The sequence below is a fragment of the Protopterus annectens genome, chromosome 2.part2 (assembly GCF_019279795.1).
Source record: "Protopterus annectens isolate FY-2018-M chromosome 2.part2, PAN1.0, whole genome shotgun sequence".
Classification (NCBI taxonomy): domain Eukaryota; kingdom Metazoa; phylum Chordata; order Ceratodontiformes; family Protopteridae; genus Protopterus; species Protopterus annectens.
Genome location: NC_056730.1, coordinates 835,723,179 through 835,750,679, shown reverse-complemented (window position 1 = coordinate 835,750,679; position 27,501 = coordinate 835,723,179). Strand labels below are relative to the sequence as shown.

Sequence of the window (27,501 nt, the reverse complement as noted above, 5' to 3'; positions counted from 1 at the left end):
CACAACCCCATAAGGGAATCCTGCAGGATATTCCTTTGCTTCAGAGCAGGCTCACAACACTTTCTGTTCTCTGTGCTACCCTTTGGCTTATCTACTGCTCCCAGGGAATTCACCAAATGCTTAGCCCGGCCATAGCCTTTTGCACACAGAAAAATATACAGATTTACCCTTATCTGGGCGACTGCCTCAGTCAGGCAGATTGCAAAGAAAAGCTCCTCAAGGGCCTCCTCTTTGTCAAAACCCTCCTAATCTCCTTAGGGTACACCATCAACAAGAAGAAATCAAAGCAAATACCCTCCAGGAAGATCATTTTCTTGGGAGCACTGCTAGACACAACATCCAAAATAGCCTTCCTATCCCTAGAAAAGCAGAGCTTCCTGCCTCTCTGTTTTACCCAGCTGCCTTCCAGAAGTCACCTCATGGCGAGGAAGTTCCTGCAAGCGTTGGGGTACATGGCATCTTGCATCCTTCTAATTCCTCTGGCCAGGCTTCACATGAGAAGACTTCACTGGTACCTAAAGAACCTTTGGTGTCAGAACTCTCAACCTCTAGAGACCTCTCTCCCTCTGATCCCCTGTATAAGGACAGAGTTTCTCTGGTAGACAGGGGCCTGTGCCCAAAACAAGGGTCTTTCCTTTACCCTCCACCCAACCGGGCAGGCCATTACTGCCAACGCCTCAGACATTGCTTGGGGCACCCACCTAGAAGGCAGGTGCACCCCAGTGTCTTTGGGATGCCAAACATCTTCCCTTACACATCAACCAGAAGGAAATGATGGCAGCGCAAAAGGCTCTGACATCCTTCAAACCCCATCTCAAGCCAGGAGTTCACCTTATCAAACCAGACAACACCACAGTAATGTGGTACATCAGCAAACAGGGAGGGACCCAATCTTACCCTCTGTGCAGGCTAGCCATTTACCTCTGGCTGACAGCCTCTTCCATGGGATTGCACATAATAGCCCAATACCTACCAGGGATCAACAACACCCTGGCAGACCACTTAAGCAGAAATGTACTGGACCCCCATAGATGGTAGCTCCACAGAAAAATATTTTTACAAATCACTCAGGCATGGGGGACTCCGGAATTGGATCTCTTTGCTTTGCATCTCAACCATCAGCTGAAAAAATTCTGTACCAGGGAGCATCACCACCTAGCGTGGAAGGTGGATGCCTTGACCTTCCCTTGGAACACCCTCTTTGTGTACGTATTCCCTGGAGAGACCAAAGGCTGTCCTCATTGCTCCAGATTGGCCCAGACAACATTGGCACCCCTTACTGCACAGCCTGACCTTACAGCCTCCCAGGCAGCTTCCCCTGATCTCAGACCTCCTGACTCAGGTGTGGGGGGGGGATATGCTGCACCCAAACATGCAGACTCTCAAACTATCAGCATGGCTGATACTCTAAAGGTAAACAAGGGGCCCCTATTAAGCAAACGGGTCCTAGACATTATCACAAGGCCAGAAATCCCAGCACCAGAAAATCTTAAGCAGGAAAATCGAAAAGATTCTGCTACTGGAGCCAGTCCAGAGGGAGCAGTACCTCGCAACCTTCATTCCCTCTTATCCTGGACTACCTAGCGGAGCTACTTTATTTATTTATTTATTTTATTTATTTATTTTAATTTTGTTTACCAGGAAGGTCCGACTGGACAAGGTCCATTTACAGCGGAGGCCGGGGAGAAAAGCTCCAGTTACATTAGGATAACACATTACAGAAAATAAGCATATATATAATACAATAAATGATATCTATATAACAGGTTCTTTTGCCTGTATAAGGAACATTTTTTTTGCACACCTTGTATAGTTTTTAGAGATGTGGATGTTTGTGTGGAGAGGTTGTTGTCTATTTCAATGCAGTTTGGTTTGGTGGAGAGAGGGAGAGATGATAGCTACCATTAGGAGGATGGATGGAGAATGTTTTGTTTTGATTTGTTGTTTGGGGTAAGTAGTAGTTTTGTTGGGATTTAGGATGGGATGTAAGTTTGTTATCATCTTTCATCTTTCTACTGAGACTCTTGACTCTTGGGTGAGGAGTGGAGGGGAGAGGTCAGACTGAGCATAGAGGTGGTAAGGGGAATCATCTGCATACTGGATTAGTGAGGCATATGGGCTACTTTTGTATATGTTATTGGTAAAGGTTGAGAGGAAGAGGTATGGGTTACAGGGGCCTTGGGGGTACACCAATGGTGGTTGGGGCAAAGAGCCATAGACTGCCTTTGTTGTTGACAGCTCTGATTCGTAGCTTTTAAGCCAAGCAATAGTGTTTGAAGGCTAGGAGGTGGAGGGGTATCTATTAGGGGGTGAGGGATCTATTAGTGTATGGAGTGAAGGACAGGTCAGGAATGGTTGGAAAGAGATCTAATTGTTATTTGATGTTGTGTTGTTTAACTAGGTATGTGTTGGTTAGTGAGGTCTGTGAGGGAGAGCAGCCATGTTGTGTTGATATAGGAGACTTTCACAGATGAGAGGGATATATGACTCCTGTATAAAGCTTGAAAAAAGTTGAGACTGGGTAGTAGGCTATGAGTTGGGCCATTTTTTTAGGAAATGTGCTGTAGCCCCATCTGCCAAGTAGGTAGTGGGTTTAAGTTTTTTTAAGAGATTTCTTTATTGTAGAGAGGTTGGGATAAGGTAAGAGGAGCAGAGTTGTGTTAGGTGCTGTGCTGTAGGCATGGGTGTTTTTTTTTGGCTAGTTGAGTGGAATGAGTTAATGGATTTGGTAAATGTTGGTGTTGGTTTGAGGCTATTTTTAAGTTGTATATATCTGTGGAGGTTGCGGTGGGAGAGGGGTGTGGTGTTTTTTCTGGTTTTTTAGGAGTTAATTGCATGCCAGAATTTTGTTTGTGGTTGGAGTATTTGTTTTGTTTTGGATATTAGTTTGTTTGTTTTGTTTAGTGTGCTTTGTTTAGCCTGGTTTCTTGGATGTTTTGATGTTTGTTTCTTTAGAAAGAGTGTTGTTCAGTTCTTCCATCCTCCTCCTCCTATTATCTCTATTTAATAAGGCTCTAGTGGTGTTCAGCAGGAGCAGAGAGAGTGGACTTTAGCTCTAATAGTCTATATGTGCCTATATTGTCAAGGACCGTCTAAGTTCAGGATATGTAGGGTTCCCAGTTGCAGTTATTTAATGCAGTGTTTAAGATGTAGAGGATTAACCTGCGATCATTTCTAACTTCTAAAGGCCTGTTAGGTTGTGTATGTTAGTAACAATGTCTAATGAGGAATGTTGGGAGATGGTCACTGAGCTGTCTGTTAGACAATAACTTGAAGATAGTTTTGTTCTAGTTCACTAATGTCCAGTCATGGATTTCTTTTATGGATTTCTTTTGGGATTCTCTTAGGTTCTAGAATAAGTTGAGAAAATCCATACAGGTTGATGGCAAGAGGGAATTGCAACTCCCCTCCCTTCTACCCTGTTCTATCTAGTCTATGATGTTATATCCTGGAGAGGAAGTTCTTCATTCTTAGTGCTGAAAGGAGAGATGGTATGTGTCATTGTGTTTGGTTGATAATTTTTAATTGATGATAGAGAAGGAGGTGTTGTTTGTGTTGGGAAAGAAGATGACCTGAGGGGGGTGGGTGGGTGATATGGGAGGTGGGTGGAAAGAAGATAATTGATTTGATTCTGGGGGGGTGGTAGTGAGTGGAGCTGAGAGGAGAGAGTGATGATGTGTGGTGTGTGGTCAGGTGATATGGGGTTAAAATAAATCTAGATGTGCTGGGGGTGGGTGGGAATTGGGGGTAGGGTAGGGGAGCATCTTAATAGTGGTCTTCTCCTCTATTAAAATCCACGCCTCAGCCATTTCTGGTCATTTTGCTACAGAGCAGCCCCTGTTCTCCCATCCTTTGATTGAACAGTTTCTCAGAGGGGCTTCTAATATCAAACCTCCCAGAAGGCCACCCACTCCAGCCTGGGACCTGAATTATGTTTTGGAAAAGCTTAACCTTACCACCCTTCGAACCTGCTGCTTCAGCGGAACTAAGGTACCTCTCCTGGAAGACTGTTTTTCTCCTAGCTGTCACCTCAGCCAGAAGGGTTTCAGAACTTCTGGCACTGATGACCATTGAACCCTTCATCATCTTCCATGCAGACAGGGTCTCCCTGGGGACTAATCCCTCCTTTATGCCCAAGGTGGTATCTAATGTAACTCTCAATCAGGCCGTACATCTACCCACCTTCTTTCCTAACCCTCAAAACAAGGGGGAAAGAATTCTGCACTCACTAGATGTGCACAGACAGCTCAGATACTATCTGGACTATACTAAACCCTTCAGGAAAACAGACCAACTACTTGTCAGCTTTGCCCCAGGGGCAGAAGGGAAGCCCATTTCCAACAAACCATTTCCAAATGAATATCACACTGTAACCATTTCTGCTACAGATTGCATGGGCCCCCCCCCCCCCAAGTCTATTCAAACCCATTCCACTAGGGCAGCCTCCACTTCCACAGCATTCCTCAGAGGAGTTCCCACCAGGGACATCCTGGAAACTGCCACCTGGACTCTGTCCATACCTTTACCAAGCATTACCACCTACCTCTATTTTCTAAGGCTAGGGCAGGGTTTGCCTCTGTAGTTCTGCACGGCATGCTGACCCATTCCTAGTCTCTTACTAATCCTACCACCCCTCTCCTCAGCTTTGGGAATCCTCCCACAGGTGATGACTGCAACAGTGAAACACAAAGAACATAGTACAGTTGTGTACACTTGCCATAAATATAGATGTTCGAGTGTATTCACTGTTGCTGTCCTGGTTTCCCTCCGTCCTTCCCCCTTATATCTTCTTTCTTTAGAGAGACATAAGCTTCTAATTGTTGCTTTTAGCCACTAGGACCACTTTACCATATTTACTTGGGTCTCTGGCTGGTTAGGGCAAGAAAAACTGATGTAATGGCATTGCCTGCCTTCCTTTATCGCACTGACGAATTGACGTCAGTCAGCAAGTGACAGCAGCCGACGCAGAAAAACATTGCCTCTGGTATTGGGACTGGCTGAGGGCTACCACAGCAGGGATAGCCCACAGGTGATGACTGCAACAGTGAATACACTCGAACATCTACATTTATGGTAAGTGTACATAACTTTACTTTCTGTCTTGGGCAAAACATAACCCATGTAGCCTAAAGGCTACTGCAGCAGTGAGAAATTCTGACATCTACTGTTATGGGTAAGTGCAACTTGTGCAGCTGTACGTTTTGTTTGAAGTTGACAGTTCTTGTCTTATTTATCTGTTTTAATATTCTTTACATGAGAGAGTTGCCTGCCCAGATGACCTGACGTCGACCAGTACACCAAAGTCTTTTACAACTGTAGGGTGAGTGGTACGTCTCACATAGGCAGCTTTCTGATGTCGGCCATAAAGAAGACGTACGTGTGCACCATCCGCAGAACTTTGCTGCCATTCATATCTCCAGCCTTGGACGTCGCTCTGCTGCCGGAGTTTTTCTACTAAAGATAAGTACCCCATTGGGGCACCTTTTGCTGCTGTATTGCCTTTCCTTTGAGTTAATGTCATCCCAAGGAAAGAAGGTGTGATTGTGGGAGACAGATTCCACACAAAGATAGTCACTCTCAATGCCTTTTTTGCCATGGGCCCCACCACAACCATAAAAACTGTTCTATCTGACAGTCGTTTGTCCTAAAGGCCCTTCAAAGATGACTTTCATCCCTCGCAATATACTTAGAAAACCAGCGCTTGAAATTTCTTGCTAAAAGTGTGATGGAGGATTCCTCTGGCCTGAAAACTGAGCCTACCTGAACCGAAAGGCCAAAAGGCCTAGGCCCAATGCTTCTGCTGCACCTCTCCCTGCGGATGTTTCTCCCGAGGTGCATGATAGCCCTGAGATGTTCTCTGCTTCGGATCCGGATCCTCAGGCTGAGCTTGTGTTGCAGGCTGCTTTAGAACTGGAGCCCAGCACATCCAGGGAGGCCTCACAGACATCAGGTACTGATGTCCTGGGGTAACCATGGCTCATCTTGCTAGAAGGCTCCTGGGGGAATCACACATATCTTAGTGAGGGAAGAAGTCAAATCGGATTTGCTTGAGTGCAGGCCTACATCCGAACGCCGACCTTGCATTTGATGGACGCCCCTGCTAAAAAAAAGTAGAAAACAAAACATTCATCACCTCCTCAAGACCCCTAGAAAGATTGACAAAATTTTTCTCAAGGATTATTCAAGGCCTTCATGTCCCTGAAGCCTACTGGTGGGTCCCATACTCCTCCTGTCTCCTTGCCTACCTCCAACCAAAGAGGCTAAGACAGCAGCCTACATCAGAGGAGGATCTTTCTTCACATGATGACAGTGACTCATTAGCCTACCCTCACAAATTCCCTCACCATTAGACAGTGCTTCTCCTGAGGATTATTCCACTGGGATGGACTCCCTTATGGAGGAAGTCTTATTTGGGGAAACCCTTTTAAAAATGAGAGACCACTTGAAGTGGGACAGTTCTCAAATATCAGAGATACAAAGAGGTACTACTACCTTCTCCAGGTGGAACCACCCCCAATCCTTCAGCTATTTCTGCAGTCATCGCTGCCTTTCTGGATACCTTTGCTTCCACCTCCTATGCCCTGACTCTCAGCCTTCGGTCCCTATGAAGCTGGACAGATATTATCAAGTCCCACAACAATTTCCTATTTAAGGCACCTGTGGCAGACCCTTCTGTCTTCTCTGTAGCCTCAGACAAGGCTTGAAGGTCCCTTCCTTCCACTTCTGTCCTGCCCTCTGACAATGACAATGGGGAACTAGAGAGGTTGTTGAAGAAAATTTACACTTTGTCTACTCTAGCCTTCAGGGTTTGAATTATCAGACTCATGTGGCCAAGTATTCCCTCGTACTAATGTCACAACTATCAAAAAATGTTTTTGACACACCAGATTCTGAAAACAAGGCCTTGGCCTCTTCCCTGATTGCTGCATCCTCCCAGGTGGCCCATCACTATAAAATGCAGCTGTGATGCTGTTGAGGATATATCCAGGGCTGCAGCTTCTGCTTCAATGCTGAGGAGATTTGCTTGGTTGAGGCTTCAACCCCTCCCTGAGGACATCAAGGCGAAGCTCATGGATGCTCCTCTTGACAATTCTGCCTTATTTGGTGAGGCTTCAGCTGATCTCTTCAAATCACTGCAGGAAAAGAGCAAAGAGTTAAAAGACCTCAAACATACCCTGGTTTCTCCAGTTCCAAAATTTCACAGGAACTACCCTTCCAAGCAAGTTTTCGTCCACAGACAAACCCGTCCCACACTGTCCGAGTCCTCCAATGGGAGCAAGAGACCTCATCACTTCTCAGCCCCCCCCCCCCTTCACACATATCTAAACAGCCTTTACCTGACAGAGCAGGTTCTTCCTGACTCCTAGGGACCTACTTGCACTACCCCCTTCTCCCTATGCCTATCCCTTTCCCTTCCAGCCTGGAAATTGATCACACAAGACGTCTGGGTCTTGTACATCATAAAACACAGATATTTCATGACATGGCACTCTGTACTTCCCTTCAGAGGCATCCCTCATCCACCTCCAGAACAGGTGCCCTTCGTCCCCATATATTGGCAGACCTGCTACAACAGGGAACTCTACAGTCCGTGCCCAGCCCCAAAAAGGAACAGGCTTCGACTCGCGCATGTTCCTAGCACCCAGAAAGGAAGCTCCCTGGAGACCCATCCTAGATCTTTCCTTCCTCAACCCTTCCTAAATGTGCCCTCCTTCAAAATCTTCACTCTTCAGACCCTGTTTCCAACTTCAGATTTCTCTGTCAGGCGGTCTACTTCCCTTTGCATCAGAACTCTGTGGCAGACACACTGAGCAGATCCACAACACAGGCCCATGAATGGATGCTTCACAAGGATGTGTTCCTGGACATATTCCACCAGTGGGATGCTCCTCAAATAGACTTGTTTGCCTTCCCTCTGAATAGACAACTTCCAAAGTTTTGTAGCAGAGAACCTCACCCCCTCACATGGAAATTGGATGCCCAGTCATTATCCTGGTAGGGGAAGTTTCTATATGCTTTCTCTCCCCTTCCACTCATTCCGAAAGTCCTGCTGAAGATTCAGTAGGACAGACCAAACATCTTGCTGGTGACTCCCAGTTGGCCAAGACAGCACTGGTTCCCCCTTCTACTGCACCTAGCCAAGGTCAGTCATCACAAGTTACCTCACAGGGTGGACTTACTAAGGGTCTCCCTCATCCACCCACAATTGGCAACTCTTCAACTGACACTGTGGGTGATGGAGCCTTGATACCTTTTAGACACCTATTCTCGGAGGACGTGCTTCAAGTCCTGCAGGAGGCCAGGAAAAACAGTACCAGGAAATCTTACCTTTCCAGATGGAAAGAAAATTCTGTTTGGTGTCTCTCTCGTAACCTGGACCCAGTAACAGTGGATCTCTCTCTGGTTCTTTCTTACCTGTGTGAGTTGCTCAATTCTGGCTTAGCTTATTCTTCAGTTAAAGCACATCTGTCAGCCATTTCTGCATATTTGCTTTTTTCTCCTCTACTAGCTTCTAGATTTGACGCTAATCAGTTCCTCAAAGGTGTCCTCCACATTAGACCTCCCAGGAGGCCTGTGACCCTCCCTGGGATCTTAACTTTGTGCTAGAGAAACTGACCCTCGCACCCTTCGAGCCAGCTTCCTCTAGCTCCTTAAAATACTGCACCTGGAAAGCTGTCTTGCTGCTAGCTATAACTTCTGCAAGAAACATCTCTGAACTCCAAGCCCTGATGGCCTCTTCCATCCTTTTTGATTTTCCAAAAAGACGGGGGGTTCCCTTTGCACCAACCCCACCTTTATACCCAACGTTGTTAATGAGTTATCCTTAAACCAGCCTATTTACTTAATATTTTCCCTTCTCCCCCAAAACAGTAGTGAAGATTTTGCACACACTTGATGTGTATAGACAACTTAGATTACACCTTCACAAAACAAGAAGTATAAGGAAATCTGGCCAGCTGTTTGTCTCTTTCCACCCCAGGGCTCTGGGACTGCCTGTGTCCAAACAGAACATTTATAACTGGATTTCCAAAACCATTACCTTCTTCTATGCCTACTAATGAAAAACCCTCCCTGCTCGGACAAAGCTCACTGTACCAGAGCAGTGGCCTCCTCTGGTGCCTTTCTCAAAGGACTAGACACCAACTCTGTCCTAGAATCAGCTACTTGGACCTCTGTCCACACCTTTACCAAACATTACAAACTGGATTCCATGTCCAGATCTAAGGCTGGGTTTGCCAGGGCCGTCCTGTATGGCTTCCTGGAAAATTCTTCAGCTAATTCCACCTCCCTGTCTGCATGAGCTTTGGTACTCTCCCTTGTGTAAAGAATACTGCAACAGATGAATAGAGGGCATAGAATAGTTGTGTAAGAACTTAACATAATGATAGATGTTCTTCTCTGTTGCAGTATTCTGTCCCACCCTCTTTCCCCTACTTCCAGTGGTTCTTGGATGCATTGACTCTTTATTCTTTGGACTGTCTCTCCACCTGGAGCTTCAGTTTTGAGGATAGTGTGCGCATACATCTCCTTTATGGCCTACGTCCAATAGCTGCCTACGTGAGATGGACGTACTGTTGGAAAAAAGACTTTGGTATACTGGCTGACGTTGGATTGCCTGAACAGGCAACTCTCTCATGTGAAGAATGCTGCAACAGAAAAGAGAAGGACATCTGTCGTTATGGTAAGTTTTTACACAACTATTATTTATAAAGACAAAAATTCTAGAGATAGTTATTTCCTTCGGGTATGTTCTTGAGTTTGACTGATTCTATTTCAGTTATATTTTTTGCCTCTGGTTCTAAGAATGAGTCCATGATCACCCACTCTTTCCACTGCTATGATCAAAATAAGATTTGGTCCATTATCTTTATATGAGGTACTTTCACTTTTACCCTTCTTTGTAGCTGGCTTGCCTAAGTTGGCGACCTCTTGATAACAAAATGGTATTCTTGTGTTTAAGAATTGCTTGAACCTCATTTCATACATGTAGTTTACTGCACATGGAGCCTTCCATGTAATGTGGTACACTACTGCTGTGTAACATTTTGTTTAACAGCAGACTATTGACAGTTTTGCAAATATCTGTGCAAACTTTTTTTATATTTATGACTTTTGTTCTTATTGGCAGAAGTTTTGGTTCTTCTGTCTTTCGTTAAAGGTTGTTTTTCTGACTGCATCAGAAAATTGAGAATGATATGCAGTTGATTACTAGTTTTAGTGAGCATATTAACAACAGCTTGACGGAAGCAGTAGTTTCATAGCTAATAAAATGTGTGTAGCCCTAAAATTTGAAACTTAACCTGATTATGTAAGCTTATGCATTACTATAATTTCCTTGCATAGGTTGTTGATGAAATGCAAATGAGGTGCACTTTTTTGCCACATTCCTTTTGTTTGACCTTTGAAATAACTTTAAAAAGCAGTCTGCCATTCCTTTTTGGTTTAGGCCTTTAATGAAGAACCCACCAGCGTTGTGTTAAGTATTTTGGTCATTTCTTTGATCATATGTCTATCTGTTGCAGTTTATAATGTTTGCAGATTTCCTGCCTTACCCTGCACTGAAATTATTTTGCATTGCAGTGATAGTTCACGATGTTCGGCCTTATCTGCACAATACATTGGGAAGTATAATGTTACACTTGCTGCAGTAATATGTTTGTGGTCTGAGGTCTGTAAATATGAGGCATCAAAACTTTTCATTATTGTATGCTATGAGCTTTCACACGCAATTTGTGTTACGAGGTAAGCAGATTTTTATACCATTTTTAGAGCTAAAAGTAAATGTTTGTTTTATCTATGTAGGTGGCAATGAGAGCTTTAGGATTTGATGTAAAGAAGGCTGATGTGCTGAAGATTTTAAAAGATTATGATCACGAAGGAACAGGGAAAATTACTTTTGAAGACTTTTCAGAAGTTGGTAAGTGACATGACAGGCTCTTGAGTCTTGAAACCCTGTGATGTATTTAACTTAAAAGCTTTTCAAAAGTTGTCTTTTAAATACAGATCTGATGCTATCTGTGTCATTATTCATGATGGATGGGTCTAGGATCCGACCTCGGATCCGAGCCGGCAACTATCAGACAGATCCAGAGCTCAAGCCCCTCCCCTTCCCATAATTCCCTGCTGCCTCTAATCCTCGGATCTCGTTTGTTGCTGAAATGCTTTGGACGTGGTCTTTTGAGCTGAAGCTAGTCAGATAAGTGTTTTTCTTTTGGGAGGCGTTTCTAGTTAGTTATTTATTAGTGATTAATTAGTTATTTTAGGATACTTAAAGCTGTTCAGTGTAGTTTCCTCCCCTAACCCGTGCATTAATCTAGCTATTTAGTAATTTTCCCCTCCCCCATTGTGTTCTGTTCCCACCCTTTCTTTGCCTTTCTTTCTTTCTTTGCCGTAAAAGTAAAAGAAAATAGTTTTTTCAGTTAATTCCTCAGTTTAAAGTGGGAAGTTTTGTTTTTGACTTGTGTTTTTCTTGCCGGTGCTGTGTATATGTTCTTTTGTGTGGGTTTGTGTGTATTTTTTGTGTGCAGCTTATCATGTCCGATAAACCCTCTGGATTCAAAAGGTGCTCTTTGTGTAGTTGGAAGATGCCATGTTCCGACTCGCACGAGGAGTGTCTTTATTGCTTAGGGGCGGTGCACCTGGAGGTTGAATGTGACATTTGTGCCATATTCAACCCCAGAGCTCTCATGGAGGGCCACAACAAACTTCTTTTGAAGGGCTTGGTTCAGTTGGGGTCCTCTGCCCTCAGACTCCCCTTGCCAATCCCCCTCAGGAACCTAAAGAGAGGCCTCCTCCTCCTCCCTCGGAGGGGGTGGGGTGAGTCCTCTTCCTTGATTTCAAAAAAACAGAGGCTCTCGGATCAAAGATCTCTGGATCCAAGCCCAGCCTCTTTGGCTTCGGATCCGAGATCCACCGTTTTGAGAGCCATGGATCAGACTCTCGGATCCAAGACCTCCTCTGAGTGGAGGACTTCAGATCCGAGCAGGCTTAAGCCGTCCCTGGATCCGAGTAGCTTGTTAGATCCGAACAGCATGCCATTCAAGCCCTTGGATCCATCTAAGCTGTTGGATCTGACAGTTCTGTTGGATCTCATTACAATTGAAGGCTCACCCTCTCGGCCCTCCAAGAAGCCAGATCTGTCCCGTCGGAGTGGATCCCCTCCCTGTGATTATAGGGCGGTGGGATCCAGGGCAGGATCCCCTGCAAGATCAGGACACTTGTCAGTCTTTTCCAGGTCTTCCAGAAGCCTTTTTCCCTTGGACATGGATAGGATGATGAGGAGCTTCCTTAAGGCTCAAATTGAGTTGGGCTGGCTGCCATCTGCTGCCCAGGTGACCAGGAGACGCTCTCCATCTACAGGACTCCACTCTCCTCTTCCAATTCCTCATATTTTGGAATGTCAGGACCAAGGGATTTCCAGTGAGAGGCCAACAGTGTCTGGTATGCCTCCCTTCTTGACACCATCAGGGTCCCTGGTAGGCTCTGTTCCATTGCCCTTGGAACAGGGTGCGCCTTGCCCCCAAGGGATTGGTACATGCTCACTCAGGGTGGGCTCAAGCCCAGACCTTTTGGACCATTACCTCCCCATGGGAGCTTCAGCTCTGGACACCTTGGGACCTATATAGTAAGGGAGCTTCAGTGCTGCATTGGGGTCCCTTCCTTCTTCTGGGATGGCCCCAGCTGCCTGGGATGGGGAGAGCCTCTTCCAGTCCGTTGGCCTTCCGGGCAGTAGAGATGATCTTCTCCAGTTTGGCTGTTAACCTCTCTATCTTCTTTGGGTCCTCCCCAGCCTTTCTCAGGTTTGAGTGCTGAGGCTTCATTGTCCGTCCAGGGTCAACCCTCCAGCGAGTGCCTTCAGGCAGGCACGACCTCATTTGGGGTACCCGTCTCTTCCGAGTCCTCCCCTGAGCCCACCATGGAGGAACCCCCTCGGAAGAAAACATGCAAGAGGAGACACTTGGACTTTCCCAGAGAGTCTCTCATGGAGGACACGGATTCCGAGTAGGGAGATGGGTTCCCTAGACTTCTGCTTGAGGAAGTGTCCTTCGGGGATATCCTCAAAATTCTAAAGTAAAAAGGCGGTTGGCCTTCTCCCACCCTGTCTTCAGAGGTGTCCATGTTCCTGAAGGCCTTCTGGATGGGCCCATCTTCTTCATCTCTTGCTAACGAGCTTGTGGACCTTATCGCCAGCCGGGCTTGGAAGGAGTCGGACATGGTGGAACCTGTTCTCAAAAAAGCTGACAAATTTTTCAGTCCTCATAAAGACAGAGCATTTTGGTGTAAAGGTGTCCTTATCAATGCTATCATGGTGGCCGCTGCTACTAAGAACGAGCTAGCTGAGCAAAGCTTCTCAGTCCGTCCCCCGCACAGGGAGTCTCAGGTGATCAACTGTTTTGGAAAGCACGTGTTAGCTTCATCTAACTTCAGACTGAAAGCAACTAATTATTTGGCCCATTTTATCCAGCTTTTGAGGGACTTGGTGTCAGAGCTTACCACTTCCCTTACAGAGTTATTGCCTCCGGAGAGTCTTAAGCTGGTCTCCCCAAAGCTGTCTAGTCTGACTTCCTTAGCTAATGCTTCGATGAGGTTGATCTCAAATTCGGCAGAGGCCACCTCTCGAGCATCAGATAATGGTGTTGCCATTCGATGGCAAGCCTGGCTTCACCTTTGCAGGCTTGCAGAACCTTTTAAGGCATCCTTCACTAATGTCTCCTTTGATGGCTCTACCTTGCTTGGTCCATCTGTTAAGGAAACCTTAACCTGAAGTGAGCAGGAAGGTAAGACTCTTTCTGTAGTGATCAAGTTCTGTACTCCCCAGCAGTCCTTCTCTGAGACCCAGAAGTGAAGTAAGAAGCTTTGGTTCTGGAGGACTCTCTCTACCTTCCAGGATACTCCTCAGGAATCCTCTTACATTAGCCAGGGTAGGGGATTCAGTGGCAGATGCCACCCCAGGGGCAGAGGGGTCTGCAAAATCAGGGTTCCCGGGAACCCTTCTCAGAAAAGCCTTTTCAGCTTTCCTGAAATGCTCCCCAACTGTCCTGCCCTGGAGGTAGTCAGGGGTCATCTCTTCTTTCACCCACTAGCCTGGACAAGCCTCACCACCGATCAGTGGATGCTAATAGTTATTTCCAGGGGTTATTCCATTCCTTTTTCTCAGCCCCCTCCAATTCAGAAATTTCTCCCGGACATTCCACCCTACCAAAGGGAGTTGGCCTATCTTGAGGTCCAAGACCTTCTTCAAAAAAAAAAAAAGCCATCCAAGAGGTACCAACAGGACAACAAGGGTCCAGAACTTACTCTCGCTTCTTTTTGGTGCCAGACCAGACCAGGGACCTGCACCCTATCTTTGACCTCAGCGTATGAATCTGTCTGTCAAGAAGTCCAAGTTCTGGATGGTCACTGTTCAGTCCATACTACCTCTTGCGCAAGGACAATTGGATGTACTCAGTAGATCTCAAGGATGTGTACTATCATATAAAAATCGACATAAGCTCCAGGAGCCACTTACAGTTTTGGTTAGGGACCACTTATTACCAGATCAGAGCCTCACCCTTCGGACTCACCACAGCCCCCTGGGTGTTAACCAAATGCATGACAGTGGTGGCAGCTCATCTTTGGCTGCAGGTGTTCCAGGTCTTTCCGTACCTGCACAATTGGTTCCTCACGGCCCCCATGAGGCATCGACTTTCCATGGCCACCGATTATACCCTCAATCTTTTCCAACATCTGGGTTTTACTGTGAACCTACCCAATTCCAACCTTGTTTCTTGCCAGAATCTGGAGTTCATTGGAGTGCAGTTGGACACAGTATCAGAGACTGCAGTACTGCCTCCCCACAGGATTCATCTCATTCAAAGCCAGGTTTCTCTCTTACTGAAGCTACAAAACCCATCGGCTCACTTGGTCTTTCAAGTCTTAGGTTCTGTGGTGGCTGCCATTCAGTTAGTTCCTCTTGCCAGATATCACATGTGAGTGCTCCAGTGGACTCTGGCGATCCAGTGGTCCATTCTGGATCAACGCATGTCCATGACGATAAAGTTTTCTCAGGTTTGCAAGAATCACCTGACTTGGTGGCTTCTGTCTCAGGACCTATACCTAGGCAGGCCATTTTGTCTTCCCCCGCCCAAGGCCACAGTGACCACGGATGGCTCCCTGTTGGGGTGGTGGTGGGGGATTTTCAGGGCAGGACAGTTTGGTCCCCCATTGAGACCAGATAGCATATAAATGTTCTATAGATGAGAGCAGTCCTACCGTTACAAGTCTTTCAGGATTGTCTCACTGTGGGCACTATAGCAGTTCAAACAGACAACATGGCAGTTGTTTGGTACATCAACAAACAAAGGGGAACATGGTCTTATCCTTTGTGCAGAGAGGCCATGAGTGTGTGGGAATGGGCTATGTCTTCCAGGTGCTTTCTTCTTGCAACTCGTATACCCGGGAGTTCCAACATGTTACCTGACAAACTCAGCAGGTCCATCTTGAGTCCACAAGAGTGGTCCCTGAATCCTTCAGTGGCAAGGATAATCTTTGACTATTTGGGGTGACCATGCTGCGATCTTTGCTTCTCCAATCAACCATAAATGCAGCGATCACTTTGCCCTGATTCCCCATTGGGGAGTCCCCCAGGGAGGCTCTTGTTCACGATTGGCCCTCAGGTCTCCTCTATGCTTACCCTCCTATCCCTCTAATACCCAAGGTCCTGCAGAAAGCTCATCGCCTGAAGTCCTTTCTCATCCTCTTTGCCGCTTTCTGGCTTTGTCAGGCGTGGTTTTCCTTCCTAAGGTCTCATCTGCTGTATCCACCCTGGATACTAGATCCCATTCCATATCTCATTTCCCATCCCTGGGGACTTCCTCTTTTCAATTTCCAGACCTTTCGTCTAACCGCATGGTTTCTCCAGTTCCAGTAATCCTTTCACAGTCCAGGCTTCCTTCTGCGGTGAGAACTATTATTTTGGAATCTCGGAAACTGTCTACAAAGAAGTTATATTCCAGTAAATGGAAAAGGTTTTCCATTTGGGCCAGACAAAGTAATCTAGATCCCTTTTTGGCCCCTATTCCAGATATTTTGCTCTTCTTATTTTCTCTTTTTCAGGATGGGGCAAATTTTTCGACCATTAAACTGCAGTTGGCAGCAGTCACTAATTTCCATGTCAATGATGAGCCTGTCTTTTCTTTCAAATTGTGTAAAGCCTTTATCAAAAGAGTTTTTTCTTCTTAGACCTCCCATTAAGGATCCGTCCCATGCGTGGGATTTGACTGTGATGCTGCAGTCCCTAAAGCGGAAACCATTTGAACCAGCAGGGTCATGTGACATTAAATTTCTTTCCAGGAAAATGGCCTTTTAAGTAGCCGTTATCTCTGCCAAGAGGGTCTTGGAACTTCAGGTTCTGTGCATTAAACCGTCATTTATGATCTTTCATAAAGATAGGGTGTCTCTCAGAACAAATCCTTCCTTTCTCCCTAAAGTGTCATCTGAGGCTAATCTTGATCAGCCAATTCAACTACTGGTCTTCTCCCCTAATTACTCTAATAAAGGGAAGTATATTTTGCATTGTCTAGATGTCCATAGACAATTGCTTTTGTTGTTAAAGACGACTGAGGAGTTTAGAAAGTCAGATCAATTGTTTGTGGCTTTCTCCCAGAGCAGAAAGTTCCAGGCAGTTTCCAAAGTGACTATTTCCAGATGGATTGCTGGTTGTATTTCTCACATTTATGATAGTAGACCATTATAATTGTCTAGATCAGTGAAGGCCTACTCTATCACGTCTGTTGCTACTTCTTCTGCCTTCTGGGCTAGACTCTCTTTGGATGAGATTTGTACTGCTGCAACTTGGTCTAATCCTCACACCTTCATTTCGCATTACAAATTGGACTTGCTATCCAGGAACAGGGCTGCCTTTGGTTCCTCCATGCTCTGGCATATCCTTCTTTGAGGCCACCCAGGGTACTGAGAAGCTGGCGACTCTGACTCATTTGTGATGAATAATGACACAGATAGCAGCAGATGTACTTACAATAACGTGGCATCAGTGCTGTCCAGCGTCACTATTCATCACATTCCTGCCCTCCTTCCCTCTTTCTTCTGGAGGTTCTGGCAAGCTGGAGTGTCTGATATGTTTGCGCAGTGGCCTCTGCATTTCCTTTGGTGCAAACTCTATCTGAGGATTAGAGGTAGCAGGGAACTATGGGAAGGGGAGGAGCTTGAGCTCTAGATCTGTCTGATAGTTGCCGGCTCAGATCCTAGACCCATTCATGATGAATAATGACACTGGATAGTACAGATGCCAAGTTATGGTAAGTACATAACTCTTGATCTGAAGTAGTTAACTTCATTTTATCTGCAACCTGTGGGTCTACGGATCCGTATCTGATCCGAGCCGTCAACTTTTTTCTAGCATCTGCTCCAAGTTCTGAGCTCCTCCCCTTACCCATAATGCCCTACCATCTCCTATCTTCCCTCAGATCTTGTTTGCCGCGCCAGTAGTGTGCATCGTGGTCTCCTTTGCTCTGAGGTCAGGGATAATAAGTGATATTTCTTGTATCTAGTGTGTGTTTGAGTGAATATTTTCCCTTCCTCCCATTGTTTAGTGTCTCGCTTGCTCGTCAGTGTCAAAAAATAAAAGTTTTGCAGAGAGTAGTTTTATTTTTTTTTATTTTATTTATTTTATTTAATTCATCACATAGTTAGGCCTGCCCTTCCCCTACCTGTGTTTGTGTGTGGCTTTTCTGGTAGGTAGTGTTTGTACTTTTGGGTGCAGGACTATGGCTGATCAGCCGAAGCCGGTTTAAAAAAAATGTACAGAGTGTGGCCATAAGCTCTCCCCGGCTGATGGTCACACTCTGTGTGTGGTTTGCTTGGGAGTGGCACATTTGTCCACTCAATGTGCTACCTGTTCTGGTTTCAATCCGAGGGCCCTTAGGGAACAGAAGGCCAAGTTAGTAGCCAAAGGCCTTCTCCCTGCTGCCATGCTGGAATCTGCCTTGGCCTCGGTCTCTAGTGTTCTACCTCCCACCCAGACAGGGACTCAACCTCCCTCTTCTTCTTCTGGTGATGGGTCTTCTAAAGACAAATCTACAGTCAGTGTGGCTGACAAAGAAAAAGATAAAGAAAGGCGCAGAGAGGATAGGGAGAAGAGAAAGGACAGTCATCGCAAGAGATCCCCAGACAGGGAGCTCTTTCTTAGTCCTCCTTCTAAGACAATGAGGCCTGTTTCTCCACGGCTCCGGTCTCCTCGTTTCTCACTAGAGCCGTTGGAACATTCAGACCTGAGGCCTTCTCCCCATTGTGCAGACCAGCCAGATCCGAGTCGGTGGCCTCTTCGAGGTCGACTCGGACCCTATCGGACATGGACAGGATGATGCGGAGATTCATTCAGACCCAAATTCAGATGGGAGTCTTACCAGGCCCCTCTCCCTCTGGAGGGGGGGAGGACCTCTATGCCTCTTTTCCGCCCCATCTGTCCTTCCCCGATCCATGCTTTGGCTTCGGGGCTCTTCGAGCTGGTAGTTCAGCGCCGAAGGTTCCTCCAACCTCGACTCTGGCTGTTACCTTGAGTTCCTCTGATCCGACTTTTTCGGATCCGAGTGATTCTCGGAGCCGTGGATGGGGAGTCGGACCCGAGGGAATGGATTCTTTGGCTCCGACCTTTTCGGATCCGATCCGTTCCTTCGGCCCTCAAGCTACCCTGACTTCGGCTCCGGTCCCCGCTTCGGCCCGGGGAAGGTTTCTTCCTTACTGCGTGCTAAGGAGGTCCGCTCTCCCTCGGCCTTCAAAGTGGTGGAGAGGGTTCTCTCCTAGGGATTGAGACCCCAGCCCATCCTCTCAGATACCACCCAGGCCCCCCTGGATTTGGCGACGACTCCCTTCATCCTGTCTCAGGGACAGCCTGTGCCAGAGGATCCCCAGGTTAATTCCCCTGAGGATAACCCCTGCGGCTCACAAATCCCCTTCTGAGAGTCCTACTGAAGAGGGTCACCGTAAGTGCAAGTGCAAAAGGAGGCACTTGGACTCCCCGGAGTCCCTCACTACGGACACTTACTTAGATGAAGGAGAAGGTTCCTCCAGGTCACCTCCCGAAGACGTCTCCTTCGGAGAAATTATGGAGATCCTCCGCCAGATGGGTGGTTGGTCAGCCCCAAAACCTTCTGGGGATGAGTCAGTGTTCCTGGAGGCCTTTGGCATGGGCCCATCTACTTCCTGAGTGTCCCTGCCAGCGGACCCCTTGGTGGACCTCATCACCTCGAGGGCATGGAAGGAGCCTGACACCATAGAGCCCATCCCCAAACGCCCTGACAAGATTTTATCTCCCCCTTCCGACAGACAACCTTGGTCGAAAGTAGCCCCAGTTGACGCTATGTTGGTTGCAGCGGCCACAAAGAAGAACTAGTACAGGAGAGTTCCTCAGTCCACCCTCCAGACAAAGAGTCCAGGTCGGTGGATAGGTTTGGGAAGCGCGTCTATTCCTCAATGATCTTTTCAATCCGTGCGCTGAATTATTTGGCACATGTGATTCGGCTTCAGCGAGACCTTGCTTCGGAATTCGCTGAGTTGCCCCCAGAGTCTTTATTGCCGCAGGACAGACAGTTGTTCTCAGAGAAAATGTTTGCTCTGAAGTCAGTCTCGAACACATCGATGCGACTCCTTTCCCATGCCACGGAAGGAGCAGCTAGGGTGGCTGGGACAGGCATAGCCATGAGGCGTCATGCCTGGCTCAGGTAGTGTCAGTTCACGGACCCTATCCCCTTTTGGAAGACAGTCGTGACACACTTGTCCCTTTGCCCTGTCGGGATCCACTTCTCTAACCCTCAGCGGTTCTTGTCTAGGAATCAGAGAGGGTAGAAGAAGATGTGGTTCTGAAAATCTTAGTTTTCCCAGGATTCTCAGGACAACTATTCCCCCAGAGGCAGAGGGGGACAGGATCGGAGGTAGGGGGTCCCAGGAATTTTGGGTCTAGGGAACCTTTTTCTGATGGACCTGGTCAGCAGCCCTGAGGGGTTGCCCGACTGTCCTACTCTGGAGGCAGTCGGTGAAGATTGTCCTTACATCCAGCACCATGGGAGTCCATTATGACAGATCGCTGGGTTTTACAGATAATATCCAGAGGTTACTCTATCCCATTTGTTGCCCCTCCAAATATTACAAACCACCTCCCAGATGTTCCACCCACTCACAGGGAGGCCACAGCTCTAGAGGTTTCAAAGCTGCTTCTCAAACGAGCCATGGAACAGGTGCCTCCCCCCGATCAGGCGTCTACTCAAGGTTCTTTTTGGTGCCAAAAAAGATGAGGGACCTCAGGCCCATTCTAGATCTGTCAACATTAAACCTGTCGATAGCCAAACAGAAATTCCGGATGGTCACCCTACAGTCCATTCTACTTTATCTCTGAGAGTGCGACTGGATGTGCTTGTTGGACCTCCAGGATGCTTACTACCACATAAAAATACACAGAAGATCCAGGAGGTTTCTGCGCTCCCAGCTGGGAGCCAGTCATTTTCAGTTCAGAGTCCTACCCTTTGGTCTCACCACAGCCCCCAGGGTGTTCACCAAGGTAATGGCAGTTGTAGCGGCTCACCTGAGGCTTCAGGGTATTCAGCTATTTCCATACCTGGACGACTGGCTCTTCGCTGCGCCCAACAAGCATCACTTATGTCTGGCCTGAGATTATTTAATTTGTTTGGCAGATCTACTGGGAATTACAGTCAGTGTTCAGAAATCCCAGTTGCAACCAGTACAAGTTCTAGACTTCAGTGGGGCATGACTAGACACTTTGCAGATGAAGGTATTCTTAACTCCAGACAGGATCCTACACCTCAGGTGCCACATAGCTCAGATAGCGAACTCCAAGTCTCCAAAGGCGAGCGAGGTTCTCCGGGCTCTGGGCTCCATGGCTGCCGCCATATCGATTCTCCCTTATGGGCGCCTTCACATGCGGGTTCTTCAATGGACTCTGGCTGTTCAATGGTCTTGGCTAGACCTGCCCATGGAATTTCCGATCAAGATCAGTCATGACTGCAGGACGTCTCTTCTTTGGTGGTTAAGTTCACCGGAGATATCAGAAGGACGCCCCTTCGCATCATCTCCAGTCCAAGCCACAGTGACCACGGACGCCTCCCAACTCGGGTGGGGGGGGGCACTGTTTGGGAAGGACAGTCCAAGGCACGTGGTCCCAGTCAGAGACCAATTTGCACATAAATGTTCTAGAGATGAGGGCAGTGCTTTTAGCGTTGGAAGCCTTTCACACTGTCCTCCCTCTCGGATTGATTGCAATTCAGTTAGACAACATGTCGGTTGTCTGGTATATCAACAAGCGGGGGGGGGACCAGACCCCTACCCCCTATGTCGCGAGGTCATGAGAGGGTGGGAATGGGCGATCTCCACCGGTCGGTTTCTGATAGCAACGCACATCCCGGGGTGCTCCAATATTTTAGCGGATAGATTGAGTCGGGCCATTCTGATGCCGTACGAGTGGTCTCTGAAACAGTCAGTAGCGGAGGAGATCTTCCTTGCATGGGGTCAGCCTTGCTGCGATCTCTTCGCATCTCCTTCCAATGTGAAGTGCAGCGAGTTCTTCACTCTGATTCCCTCACCAGGGGAAGTCCCCAGAGACGCTCTAGTCCATGCTTGGCCCCCCAGGCTTCTGTATGCTTATCCACCATTGCCACTCATTCCGAAGTTTCTTCAGAAAGCTTGCCAACTGTGGTGCAAAGTGATCCTCATTGTCCCGTTCTGCCTCGTCAGGTTTGGTTCCCATTCCTTTGGTCTCATCTCTTAGCTCCCCCTTAGGTTCTGGATCCCTGCCAGGATCTAATCTCCCACTCGTTGGTGGCACGTCTGCCCTATCTGGGCCTCCAGTTCGGTTAACTGCCAGGACTCCCAGTCTTTCATCCCCGGTAAAATACATTCTGGTGGCTTCTCTTAAAGACTCCACTAGGAAACTTTATTGCAGTAAATAGAAGCGCTTTTCCATTTGAGCCTCACAAAGAAAAATAGATCCCTTTACAGCCCCTGTTCCAGCGGTGTTGGATTTCCTGTCTGGCATCTTTCAACAAGGAGCTAGTTCCTCCACAGTGAAAGTACAATTGGCAGCCATTTCCAGTTTTCACGTTGGTGAAGTCAATATGGCCTTAGCCTCCTCTAGGCTGTGTAAGGCTTTTCTTAAAGGTTCTTTTCTGTTATGTCCACCTGTCAAGGATTCAATGCCTCCTTGGGACCTTACTTTTGTTTTACAGGCATTGGTGGCTCCTCCTTTCGAACCTGCAGCTTCGGTGGACTTGAAATTTTTGTCCTGGAAGACCGCTTTCCTAGTCGCCATTACATCTGCTAGGAGGGTTTCTGAGCTTCAAGCTCTGTCTGCCGTGCCTCCTTATTTGGTCTTCTACAAGGATAGGGTCTCCCTCCGTACTACACCTTCCTTCTTACCTAAAGTGCCATCTGAAGCAAACCTAAACCTGTCCATTAATCTGCCCGTTTTCTTTCCTAACTTCCAAAATAAAGGTGAACGCAAACTCCATTTGTTAGATGTTCATAGACAGCTTCGCTTTTATCTTCATAGACCGAAGTCTTTCCACAGGACTGACCAATTGTTTGTTTCCCTTTCCAAAGCATTTATGGGAAAAGCTATTTCTAAAGTTTCTTTGGCCAGATGGATCACTCTCTGTATTTCACATGCCTACAAATCAAAAGGTTTATCTCCTCCTGGTATTGTTAAGGCTCATTCTACCAGGTCCATGGCAACCTCTGCTGCTTTTTGGTCTAGTTTGTCTTTGGACGATATTTGTGCAGCAGCAACCTTGGCCAATTCACATACCTTCATTTCCCATTACAAATTAGATCTGATTTCGAGGGGTAGAGCATCCTTTGGCTCTGAGGTGCTCAGGAATATCCTTCTATAAGGGCCTCCCAGGATCGAAGTAGTTGGGGACTCTGTCCCACAGGTTGCAGATAAAATGAAGTTAACTACTTCAGATAAAGAAGTTATGTACTCACCATAACTTTCCATCTGAGTAGCTATACTTCATTTTTCTGCAGCATTCCCTCCCTCCGTCCCCCGGACGTTGTCCTGTCATTTCAGGTTTGGTTCATTGGGCTGAGTTGCTTATATTTTTAGTTGTAGCAAACTCGATCTGAGGGAAGATAGGAGATTATAGGGCATTATGGGTAAGGGGAGGAGCTCAGAGCTTGGAGCAGAAACTAGAAAAAAAGTTGCTGGCTCGGATCCGATACGGATCCGTGGACTCACAGGTTGCAGAAAAATTAAGTACAACTACTCAGATGGAACATTATGGTGAGTACATAACTTCTTTTTTTTTGCACTTGTCGATTGTTATTGAGTAGCATGGCTGTGGTGTTGCAATGACAAAAGATGTCAACAACTCTCCAACATGTTATTTTTGTGCCCCACTGTAGCATTTATTGAAAATGGGAAAAATTGAAAGAACTAGATAGACATAGAGGTCAGACTGAATCTTCTGTGGATTATTAGCTTTCTACTGTGAGGTGCATTTGCTTCTGAAATTTCAGTCAAATTCACTTGCACTGGCTTGAACTGCTGCTTCTTGATTGGCTTCTTATTGCAAACACATAATTGAACAGGGTTCAGTATTTACATTCAGAATAGCAGCTGTCAGTCCTTTTACAGGCAGATCAGTTTACCATAGTTCTTCAAAGAAAGTTCTAGTTGAATGCTCTGTGGTTTGAGTTGGCTTGCACAAAATGATTTTATTGATACTTGCTGCATGAGGTTGTGTGTGGTAAAATATGTATTGAAACTTTGAAGCGGCTATGGTGATCTGTATATAGAAAAATAAATAATTTTGTTCAGTGACAATGCTGCTTCTGGTCTTTTTGAGTAGAAAAAAACACAAATTTTAAAGAATAATAATGACCGAGTTAAAGTTAAAACTAACAACAGTATGGATGAGAGCAGGTGTAGAAAAGATTGACATAGCAGAAGATCAAAAACAAGTATGGTAGAAAGCATGCCAGAAGTTGAATATACATCAGACCAGTTTGTGTGCAGGGTTAAGTATCCCTTTGGTTATTATTGCCAGTAGGAAAGATAAAATGTGTGAACTGCAAAAGGCCAAATAAAAATTGTTTCAGGGCTGAGCACCTGCAACAAGGCATAACAAATATCAGAATCTCAGGAGTAGCAAAACAAAAACATTTCCAAATAAAAAGATTTCCAGTGTTACAGAAGAGTCAAAAGTCACTGAAAAGTAAGAAATATATACACATATGTATACTATACACCTAGATGTGAAGAGGCATAAACCGGAAATAGAGATCTGCTTGTGAAACACAAAGATGAACTTGCTTATAGATTGTCTCATCAGGCAATGCAGTGAATGAAGGAGCCTGTAATCAGCTGAAGTCAAACCTTAGATTACAACCTCTGACCACAAAAGGTGCATGGTTTCATTTCTAAAAAAAACTGCAGCCTGTATTGGGAAACTTTTATAAACAAATGTAATTTCAAGAAAACTATAACCTGGACAAGATCCATGTCCCTTGTGGCAAGGAATGTTCTTCGTGTTTCACTGTTGCAGTCATCGCATTTGGGTTTTCCCTGCCAGGGTAGCCCTCAGCCGGCCCGAATACCAGAGGCTTAGTATTTTTGTGTCGGTTGCTGTCACTTCAGGACTGACGTCAGGTCATCAGTAGTATAAAGTAAGGCAGCTGACACCATTACATCAGTCTTTCTTGCCATGGAGCCTGAAGCAGAAGCAGTTTGCACAAGTGCTGCTCGGCCGCTACCTGAATTTTGTCTACCGAATTGAAGCTGAAGTCTTCTAAAGGTAAGTACCCTATTGGGGATCCTTTTTTCTTGCACTAACCGATGTTAGAAAAAGTTAACAATTGTCTTGCCTGTGGAAGGCAATTACCACACCGAGACTTTCATTCTTACTGCGTCACTTGATCTGAAGTAGTTAACTTAATTTTATCTGCAACCTGTGGGGTATACGGATCCATATCGGATCTGAGCCGGCAACTTTTTTTCTAGCATTTGCTCCAAGCTCCGAGCTCCTCCCCTTACCCATAATGCTCTACCATCTCCTATCTTCCCTCAGATCTCATTTGCCGCGCCAGTAGTGTGCATCGTGGTCTCCTTTGCTCTGAGCTAAGGGATAGTAAGTAGAAACTTTTTGCTTATATCTAGGTGTGCTTGACTAGGATTACCCTTCCTCCCCTTCTGTAGTAACGCATGTGGTCATTAGTGCAAAAAAAAAAAAAAAAAAAGTTTTTTGTATTAGAGTAGTAGCTAGGCCTGCCCTTCCCCTACCTGTGTGTGTGGTTTTATGGAAAGGTAGTGCTTATACCTTTGAGTGCAGGACTATGGCTGACCAGCCAAAGCCTGTGTTCAAAAAATGTACAGAGTTTGGCCATAAGCTTTCCCCTGCCGATGGTCACAATCTGTGTGTGATATGCTCAGGAGTGGCACATTTATCCACTCGGTGTGCTGTCTGTTCAGGCTTCAACCCTAGGGCCCTCAGGGATCGTAAGGCCAAGTTAGTTACCAAAGGCCTTCTACCTGTTGCCATTCTGGAATCTGCCTCGGCCTCGGTCGCTAGTGTACCACCCCAGACAGGGACTCAACCTCCCTCTTCATTTGGCGATGGGTCCTCGAAAGACAGATCTTCAGTCAGCGAGTCTGACAAAGATAAAGAAAAAGAGAAGGAAAAGGAAAGGCACAGAGAAGAAAGGGAGAAAAAGAAAGATAGGCATCGTAAGAGATCCCCAGACAGGGAGCTGTTTCTCAGCCCCCCATCTAAGACCATGAGGCCTGTTTCTCCTCGGCTACGGTCACCTCGTTTCTCACCGGAGCCATTGGAACATTCAGATCCGAGGCCCACCACCCCTCTGCGCAGACCAGCCAGATCCGAGTTGGTGGCCTCTTCGAGGTCGACTCGGAGCCTATCGGACATGGATATGGACAGGATGATGTGGAGATTTATTCAGACCCAAATTCAGATGGGAGTCTTACCAGGTCCCTCTCCCTCTGAAGGGGCGACCTCCATGCCTCTTTTCTGCCCCATCTCTCCTTCCACAATCCGTGCTTGGCTTCGGGGCTCTTGGATCAGAGTTTTTTCGGAGCTGGTAGCTTGGTGCTGACGGTTCCTCCAACCTAGACTCTGGCTGTGTGATCCGACTTGTTCGGATCCGAGTGACTCTCGGAGCCACGGACGGGGAGTCGAACCAGGGGGAATGGATTTTTCGGCTCCGACCCTTTCAGACCTGATCCGTTCCCTCGGACCTCAGCCTACCCTGTCTTCGGCTCCGGTCCTCGCTTTGGATCCGGGGAGGACTTCTCCGTCGGCCTTCGAAGTGGTGGAGAGGGTTCTCTCCCAGGGATTGAGACCCCAGCCCATCCCCTCGGATACCACCCAGGCCCCCTGGATTTGGCGACGACTCCCTTCATCCTGTCTCAGGGACAGCCCGTGCCAGAGGATCCACAGGTAATTTTCCCCGAGGAAACCCCTGCGGCTCGCGGATCCTCTTCTGAAAGTCCCACTGAAGAGGGTCACCGCAAGCGCAAGTGCAAAAGGAGGCACTTGGACTCCCCCGAGTCCCTCACCACTGACACTGACTTAGATGAAGGAGAAGGTTCCCCCAGGTCACCTCCCGAAGACGTCTCCTTTGGAGAAATTGTGGAGATCCTCTGCCAGAAGGGAGGTTGGTCAGCCTCAAAACCTTCTGGGGATGAGTCAGTGTTCCTGGAGGCCTTTGGCTCGGGCCCATCTCCTTCCTGAGTGTCACCACCAGCAGACCCCTTGGTGGACCTCATCACCACAAGGGCATGGAAGGAGCCCGACACTGTAGAGCCCATCCCTAAACGTCCTGACAAGGTTTTTTTCTCCTCCTTCTGATAGACAACCCTGGTCGAAAGGAGCCCCAGTTGATGCTATGTTGGTTGCAGCGGCCACAAAGAAGGAACTAGCACAGGAGAGTTCCTTAGTCCACCCTCCAGACAAGGAGTCCAGGTCGGTGGATAGGTTTGGGAAGCGCGTATACTCCTCGGTGACTTTTTCTATCCGTGCGCTGAATTGTTTGGCACATGTGATTCGACTTCAGCGAGACCTTGCTTCGGAATTCGCTGAGTCGCCCCCAGAGTCTTTATCACCACAGGACAGACAGCTGTTCTCGGCAAAAATGTCTACTCTGAAGTCAGCCTCAAATACATCTATGCGGCTACTTTCCCATGCCACGGAAGGAGAAGCTAGAGCGGCTGGGACAGGCATAGCCATGAGGCATCATGCCTGGCTCAGATTGTGTCAGTTCGCGGACCCTTTCAAGACGTCATTTATCAACGCTGCATATGACGGTCCTTCCCTCTTTGTGAAGACAGCACGTGACACACTGGTCCAGAGCGAAAAGGACAGGAAGACTTTGTCTGCCATCGGAGTCCGCTTCTCTAACCCTCAGCGGTCCTTCTCTAGGAATCAAAGAGGGCAGAAGAAGATGTGGTTCTGAAAATCTCAGTTTTCCCGGGATTCTCAG

General features: G+C 47.0%; 1 protein-coding gene across 1 annotated transcript in view; it reads left to right on the top strand.

The window, feature by feature from the left end:
- Window positions 1-27,501, top strand: part of CETN3 (centrin 3) — a 703,216-nt gene that overhangs the window by 330,779 nt on the left and 344,936 nt on the right. The window contains exon 3 of the mRNA XM_044064177.1: window positions 10,804-10,918. Within this exon, the coding sequence (XP_043920112.1) occupies window positions 10,804-10,918 (115 nt within the window). The remainder of the gene's footprint in view (window positions 1-10,803; window positions 10,919-27,501) is intronic.